Source organism: Armigeres subalbatus, chromosome 3 (genome assembly GCF_024139115.2).
Source record: "Armigeres subalbatus isolate Guangzhou_Male chromosome 3, GZ_Asu_2, whole genome shotgun sequence".
Lineage (NCBI taxonomy): Eukaryota > Metazoa > Arthropoda > Insecta > Diptera > Culicidae > Armigeres > Armigeres subalbatus.
The window spans coordinates 305817756-305826609 of record NC_085141.1 but is presented as its reverse complement, the minus strand read 5'-3'; the positions used below and the strand labels follow the sequence as shown (position 1 = coordinate 305826609).

The 8854-nt window shown below is 44.8% G+C and overlaps 1 protein-coding gene across 1 annotated transcript; it reads right to left on the bottom strand.

Annotated features, from left to right (window-relative positions):
* Positions 1 to 296: 296 nt before the first annotated feature.
* Positions 297 to 1610, bottom strand: LOC134220636 (uncharacterized). The gene is made up of 2 exons (XM_062699739.1): positions 1041 to 1610; positions 297 to 986 (listed from the first exon to the last, which is right to left on the bottom strand). The coding sequence occupies exons 1-2, from the start codon at positions 1471 to 1473 to the stop codon at positions 889 to 891; spliced, it is 531 nt and encodes a 176-aa protein (XP_062555723.1). The 5' UTR covers positions 1474 to 1610; the 3' UTR covers positions 297 to 888.
* Between the last annotated feature and the right edge of the window lie 7244 nt (positions 1611 to 8854).

Sequence of the window (8854 nt, the reverse complement as noted above, 5' to 3'; positions counted from 1 at the left end):
TGCTACGACTTTTGGATAACTAATTTCACGACAATTTTAATTCGCTCAACGGAGTATACACAACGATATTACGATTTGAAGCCCTCAACGTTTTATTTGCAACTAACTGGTTGTATCGACTGATCTACGGTTATATGGCTAAATAGGGTCCGCGACGTTAGGCATAAGTACGTTAGGCATAAGGACATTAGGCATAAGTACGTTAGACATAATGGACGTTAGGCATAACAGACGATAGGCATAATGTACGTTAGGCATAATGGACGTTTGGCATAATTCTGCCTTCTTAATGTCATAGGCTGTTCTTTGGGTCATTTTATGCCTAACGTCCATTATGCCTAACGTACATTATGCCTATCGTCCATTATGCCTAACGTACTTATGCTTAACGTCTCTATGCCTAACGTACTTATGCCTAACGGGGTATACCCGGCTAAATACGAATATGCTATAAAGATAGCCTGATAGCCATCGGCTATCCGATTGCCTACTGATAACACATTATAGAGAGAGATACTATATGAGAGCTGTTCGTGCAATTCATTCCATCCGGAACCAGTAATCTGATAATTATCGACTCAACATGCCGGCCACCGTGAAAATGCCATATTTAACTACTCCATAATATCCTACTTGCAAGGGAATATAAGATTAGGCTACAACTCTTATAAACTACGTCTAATTCACTTTGATTTTCTTCATTCTATTATAATACTCTAAATACTTCATACGACGATGATTTTCTCTGCGTCGCGACGGCAGGTAGCTGTTACTTCGAACCCGTTCGATGGACTGTAACACGTGCTAATTCGGCTACTCTTCGGCAATGAACGGATCGACACCATGTGATTACTCGGCCGCCTGGTCGATCTCTCAGCTGGCTGCTGCTCATTTGTATCTCGAGGTGACTGGGCTATTGATAAAACGCATTTCTTCTTCCTTCACATCGGATTTGTCGGCTGTGTGATCCTCGCGTAGACTTCTAACTGCAAACAAACATAGACGGCTTTTTCAAACAGTAAAGGAGAAAAAAACAACACTTAACTGGGGCGGAGGCAACCGGCCTCCACGGGTCCGTTTCCGGACGATGACCGTTGGCAGCGAAGTACTGAGCGTACTTGTGCGAGATGGGGCGAACAGCGACCGCATCCTTCGAGCGCCAACATGATAAGCATGACTTCCTGCGGGCGATGAATTGTAGGCACTTTCTTCTAGCGATAATTTGGCGAGCGAGACCTCCTTCGAGCGGCGAGCTGGTCTTTCTTCTGGCGACGAATTGGCGAGCAAGACAGCCTTGGAGCGGCGGACTGAGCTTCCTTCTGGCGACGATTTGGCGAGCAAGTCATCCTTCGAGCGGCGAACTGGGCTTCCTTCGAGGTTGATTCGACTTCGTTGTTGGTACCAGGTAGTTACTGAACTAACTTCCTCAGGTCCTTGCATTCCACTTAGCAAATTCACAAGTCTATCAGACATACCGTGAATGCATTGGGTCCGCTGCAGACCGTCGAATAGCCGTCAGAACCTCTCTCGTTGGGGTGGTTTGGTGCGATGCCATCAAAGACGCTGTTACATTTCAACAAATGTCCCATAATAACAAACTTAAAATTATCTAAAACCTATTATAAAATTTATTCGTTAGGAGTTAGGAAACTGTTATTATTGTTAAAAAAAATGTTATTTGGTATCACCGCCACCGACATCCCACTCCGACAGTACGAAATTGCCGAAGAACGCAATGCCAAAAATGTTCGGGAGGTGTCTTCCGCCCAAACGAATGAAACTCGGTCTACAAGGGGGGTTCTGGTGGATCAAGCGAACGAAGTTCAGTCTCTTCTGTTCGAGTCGTCAGTGCGATAAGACGTGTAACTTCTAAAAATCTCGGAAAAGTGGTCGAGTATCCTCCAAAGTTACTGGTGAGATCGTTCCGTTTCGTGACCGACGTGGCGTTCCCTACAAGTGAAGAGCCCTCTTATTCGCGAATTGTCCAAAACCAGGGGTTTTATCAGACGAGTGTAGTGACTAACGCAAAAATCCCCACGCGATCGTGGAAGAGACTGGTCCATAGGGCGTGGTTGAAGATCCACGAGGCAGTGCCAAAAATCACTACAACATTCGCGAGTGAAGATTTCTCCTATACATCTCCCGTAGTGCAAAACTGTTGTGGAATTGTGAAATTTCGTGATCTTTCGTTGTCGGAATACCTCCTCGTCCAAGGAAGAAACACGTGAACGGGTCGAGTTTGATCGATAGTGCGGAGTGACACGGTTACAACGGCAGGCGGCAGAAAGGAGAAGCCCTTCTCCCAACGTAGAAATTTACACTTGGCTAGGAAAGCTAGATTGCCCCTGGGATGAGTCCAAAAGGTGAGTCGCATGTTCTATATTCCTACGTAAGCTAAACTCTAACTTACAACGCAGGGAGACGAAACATTCCATTAGTTTTTTTGAAATATATTTTAAACAAAACGACATACATGGACGGAAGGTCTTTCGACCCGCCTCCCCTCCCCTTTGGTGCGCAGTGGAGCACTGCGATTGATGGAAGGATTTCAGTTTCCTCGAGGTTGGTCGACAGTGTCACCATCGTCGAATTGATTGGGCAACACACGGATTTTTGATATTCCACGGCGGTATTCGCCGTCTTTCGTTCGCATATCGACGACTCGAATGCAGTTATCGTCTCCCATGAAGATCTTCGTGATCTGCCCTATTCTCCATTTCAGTGGAGGAAGGTTCTCCTCCTTCACCAGAACCAAAGTTCCGACCTTTATGTAGTTTGTCGGTTTGTCGGGATGTCGTTTAGACTGGGCTCCGGTATAGCGGTGTGCACCAAGAAATGCCCCGGTGTGAGCACTTCCAGATCATTTGGATCAGATGTTAGCTGTGTCAACGGACGAGAGTTTAAGCAGCTTTCGACTTGGGCTAAAACAGTCTGAAATTTGTCCTGGTAGAGGATCACATTGCCCACAGTTCTGCGTAGATGGCTCTTCATCGACTTTACTGCGGCTTCCCAGAAATTTCCTCCGATATTCGGGGACCTGGGAGTTATGAATTTAAAAGTTATTCCGTTATTGGTCCTGGTGCTGTTGCGACCGAAACAAGCGAGCTAACTCTTTTAGCTCTCGCTTAGCACCTTGAAAGTTGAGGGCGTTGTCGCACTCGATCATTTCGGGTTTGCCCCGACGTGCCACGAATCGTTTGAGTGCCGCGATAAATGCATTAGTGGTCAAATCGGATACGCATTCCAGATGCACTGCCTTTGTTACGAGTCAGACAAACACAGAGACATAGCACTTGATGGCAGTAGCACGGCGGGTTGGTCGATATGAAAATGGACCACAATAGTCCACTCCAGTATGAGCGAAGGGGAAGGTGGGTGTAACACGTTCTACCGGTAGTTCTCCCATTAGCTATTCTAAGACCTTGGGTTTGCACCGGAAGCATTTTGTACATGCGTCAACTACTCGTACGGAACAGGGGCGTGGCGTAACCGGCCACCTACACGGATCACACCTTTTACGAGTATTGGGAACAGCGACTTCAAGCGAGAATTTGACTTCACTTGTCCATTTCGAGAGATTTCCGCCAAGTCTTGGGCGAAGTGTTCCTGTTGAGCGAGTTTGACGAGTAGCAGGGTAGCATCCTTGATTTCCGCGGTCGAGAGAAATCCATTACGACGGTTTACTTTATTTTTGGTTCTTGCGTTGTGGGCAAATCTTTGTATCCAAGCTACGGTTCGAACAAGCTTAAAGTATGTGGAATACAACAAAAATAACTCGTTTGGTGATTGCATTTGCACAGGAAGCGATACCGTTCGTTCTTCAAGCTCTTCGGGACTGAAGTTTCGGTTTGTCGGCCGCCCCAGTGGCGGCCAAAATCGTGATGGTTGCGATAACTAATCTGGTCCACGCCACCAGACTGTGTAGTTTTGCAGCTGTTCTGGACACATTCCTCGGGAGATTATGTCTGCCGGGTTTTTCGAGCCAGAAACATGTGACCACATGCCATCCGCTGTGATACGCTGTATTTCGGAAAACCTATTTGCGACAAACGTTTTCCAACGTGAGGGACTGGCTGGAATTTGGTGGAATGACTGCTAAAACAGCCGCGCTGTTCGACGCCCATTTCCGCAGGGGTAGACCAGCGGAATTAGTCAGGTTCATTAGCTGTTGACAGAGCTCCTGACCTTCTTCGATGCTATCTGTTCCAGTGAGCATGTCATCCATATAAAAGTCACGCCTAAGAACCACTGCTGCCGCTGGATGACTTTCTGACCCATCTTCAGCTAACTTCTGAAGACATTTGGTTGCAAGGTGATGAGCAAAGAACAGGAATTCACCCGGGAAACGGACTTTACCACTGGAAAAGCAAACAGAAACTCGAGACGCGTGGAGAATAAAAGATACGAACGAAACCTTCCTTTATGACTATTTATTGATAACTAACTTATGTATTACTACAAGTATGGCTCAAGACAAATAAAGTATAACAATGCGATGTGTTTTTCATTCCGTGCCGATAGTTCGAACGAGCCAGACGTGTGTGCTGTGTCTCATCGCGGATTGTGTTCGGTAGTGCGAGTTGTATTGTGTGGTGCGTATCCTACCTACGGATCCAAGGCGATCACTGTCGGCGAGGGGAAGTAGTTGCTTCTGGCGACGCCAGTGAAGCAGGCTATTGTTACTGCTGCTACCTACAGCAGCAGGGGCAGATAAGTAGAAACGTTTTTATTGTTCTCCCATCTGCTGATTCGGAGTGGGACTGATAGAATAATTAAAATTAGTTTTTTTTTGAAGTTTTTTTTTTCTGATTAGCTATTAGTCTTAAGTTAACATAAGCAAAATCATCCTTCCACCTTGCGGGGTGAGAATGGAGACAGAGACTGTGGAAGGCAATGGGCCTCCAAAAGATGCAGGGCGCACACGATTGTACCATGCGGCTTCGCCTGGGCCTTGGGTTGTTTACTTTCGGCAGAAAGTGAAGAGCCTAGATTTTCTGGGCATAAAACGAGATTTGACGCGTCGTTTTACGAAGCTTGAATTCAGCCAAATCAACAGGAACAAACTACGCATCACCGCACCTACATACCAGGTGGCGAATGAAATTGCTGGCGACAGGGCGTACAATGTTGAATACTTAGTTTATGTGCCCTCGCGGGAGGTCGAGATAGAAGGCGTAATCAACGCAGCGAGCTTGACTTGCAAGGATGTGCTTGCAGGGAAAGGTCGCCTAAAGAACGCCCTGCAATCTACCGTGGATATTCTGGACTGCAAGGAATTGCATTCAGCAGCCACGGTAGATGGCAAAAAGGTTTATTCCAAGTCAGGCTCCCTTCGGGTGACATTCGCCGGTTCGATGCTTCCAAAGTATGTCGATATAGAAAATATGTTGTTTCCGGTGCGTCTTTTTGTGCCAAGGGTATTTAATTGTACCAACTGCAAACAACTTGGTCACACTGCCGAGTTTTGTGACAACAAACCACGTTGTGGCAAATGCTCAGAAAGACATCGGGGGGAGCTCTGCCAGCAACAAGCAACAAAATGTGCTTATTGTGGTTTGAACCCTCCCCATGGTTTGCAAGAATGCCCGGTGTACAAAAAACGCACCCAAAAAGTGAAGCGCTCGTTGGTACAGCGCTCCAAGCAGTCGTATGCGGAAATGGTTAGGTCGCAAGACACATCCGCCACAGCCACTGCATCGACTGCTATTTCAGCCACCGTTCGTGTAAGTGATTATTATGATTCCATATCCATTGATGAATTGGACTCTGACGCAGCCGATATGGATGATCCTGCGGAGGTACACGTGCCCGAAAAGAGGAAGCAACCGTCTTCCCCGGGATCGCGCCGTAAGAGAACAAAAGTCATCCATAAAAGCTTGTCAAAATCTGAAGGTAATGGGGGTTTATTTAAAATCCCGAAGCAATCTGTCCCTACTGCTTCTTTTGATCCTAGTTGCAGTAAGACATTCCCGCCATTGCCTAAATCCGATGTTTCGAAGAAACATCCGGCTAGGAGAATCAACGAAAGAAAAAAACAAATTCGCACTTCTAGAAAAGTATTCCGTCCAAGCGAGGATTGATCTCCTTTAAGGACCTTGTGGACCGTTTTTGAACTTGTTCAATATTCCGAATTCATTGAGGCCAATCATTGACCTCTTTATTCCAACAGTTGAAAGTTATCTGAAGCAATTGACTGTTTCATGGCCCTTCTTGCAGAAATTGTATCTTTCGATGGATAATACGGCCAACACCGAAGATACAATCACTGTGCTGCAGTGGAACTGTCACAGTCTGAAAAATAAATTAGACGTGTTCAAGTTTTTGATTCGCAATTCCGATTGCGATATATTTACTCTGTGAAACATGGCTTTCTTCTGAAGATGAAATCAACTTCCACGATTTTAACATTATTCGCCAAGATCAGGATGATCATTATGGTGGCGTTCTTTTGGGGATCAAAAATGCTACTCCTTCTACAGAATTCCAATTCCGACTGTTCCCGGCTTAGAAATCGTCGCATGCCAAGTAAATGTAAAGAATAAAGATCTTTGCATAGCTTCAGTGTACATTCCTCCAAATGCCTCTATTAATCGTCGACATTTTGGAGCGCAGTCTCCCTCCTATCATCTCCAGTATTGATATTGGGTGATATGAACGCACATGGTATTGGATGGGGCGAAACGTATGACGATTATAGAGCGCCTATTTTCTATGATTTGTGTGACGATTTCAATTTGAATATTTTGAACACTGGTGAAGTAACTCGAATAGGACCAAATGGTCAACAAAGCCGTATTGATCTGTCTTTATGTTCAAATTCACTATCATTAGATTGCACGTGGAAGGTAATTCAAGATCCCCATGGTAGTGATCATATGCCGATAGTTACCACAATTAAAAGTAGCTATCAACAATCTGAGCCAGTTAATGTTCCTTTCGACCTCACGAAAAACATTGACTGGCCAAAATTTGCATCGGCGGTAAAAATTGGTATTGAATCAACTGATACTCTTCCACCTTTGGATGAATATCGATTCCTTACTGAGTTGATTCAAAAAAGCGCACTAGAAGCTCAGAAACGACGCGTTCCAAGTACATCTATCATAAGAAGACCAGCCACTCCTGGATGGGATGATGAATGTACTAAGTTGTATTCTGAGAAATCTGATGCCTTCAAGGCCTTCCGTAAACACGGAAGGTCCGAGCTTTTTGAAGAGTATTTGAGGCTCGAAAGAAAGCTCAAAAATCTTCTCAAGGCAAAAAAACGTAGCTACTGGCGACGTTTTGTCGAGGGACTATCACGAGAAACCTCAATGACAACACTTTGGAAAACGGCCCGCAACATGCGGAACCGCATTTCCACCAACGAGAGTGAAGAATACTCCAATCGATGGATATTCAACTTCGCAAAAAAGGTCTGTCCAGATTCCGTACCAGCAGAACCGCTATTTCGAGAATCAGTCACTGATCCCGGTTCTTTGGGTGGACCATTCTCAATGCTGGAACTTTCTATGTCTCTTCTTTCATCGAATAACTCTGCTCCGGGATGCGATAACATCAAATTCAATCTTCTTAAAACCTCCCAGATATCGCAAAAAGACGATTACTTGACCTGTACAACTGTTTCATGGAGTACAACATTGTGCCACCTGAATGGCGACAGGTGAAAGTAATAGCTATTCAAAAGCCTGGAAAATCAGCGTCTAATCACAATTCATACCGACCGATTGCCATGCTATCATGCATGAGAAAATTATTGGAGAAAATGATCCTTTCAAGAGTCGACCATTGGGTCGAAGAAAATGCATTGCTTTCAAATACTCAGTTTGGATTTAGAAAAGGGAAAGGAACAAACGATTGTCTAGCGTTGCTTTCTTCAGATATACAACTGGCCTTTGCGCACAAAGAGCAATTGGCTTCAGTATTCTTGGACATTAAGGGCGCTTTTGATTCAGTTTCCATAGAAGTACTGTCAGGCAATCTGCACAGTAGTGGATTACCCGTTATTTTGAATAATTTCTTGTACAATTTGTTGTCAGAAAAACAAATGAACTTCACACTCGGCACTCTGACAACTTCCAGAAATAGCTACATGGGCCTTCCCCAAGGTTCGTGTTTAAGTCCCTTGCTTTATAATTTCTATGTTAAAGATATTGACAATTGTTTGGAAGGACAATGCACGCTCAGACAACTTGCAGATGATGCCGTGGTCTCTCTAAGAGGTCCAAGTGCAGCTGTCTTGCAAGGACCATTGCAAAGTACCCTGGATAATCTGACTGTTTGGGCCAGACATTTAGGGATCGAGTTTTCACCGCAAAAAACTCATTTGGTTGTGTTTACTAAGAAGCGGTATCCTGCTCAACTGAAACTCAAGCTGTTGAATGATGACATCAACCAATCTTTATCTTCTAAATACCTTGGGGTCGTGTTTGATTCCAAATGCACCTGGAAACTCCACATTGAGTATTTGATACAAAAATGCCGGAAAAGGATCCATTTTCTACGTTCTATCTCCGGAACATGGTGGGGTGCTCACCCGGAAGACCTCATCAAACTCTATAGAACGACTATTCTCTCTGTTTTAGAGTACGGCTCTTTCTGCTTCCTCTCAGCAGCTGATTGCCACCTAATTAAATTGGAACGAATTCAATATCGTTGTTTGCGTATTGCCCTTGGCTGTATGCATTCAACGCATAACATGAGCCTGGAGGTGCTTGCTGGAGTCACTCCTTTAAAGCACCGTTACTGGGAGCTCTCATTAAGAATACTAATCAAATGTGGAACAAGTAACAAACTTGTCTTACATAACTTCGATAATATGCTTGAACTGATTCATCGGTCAAGATTCCTAAGA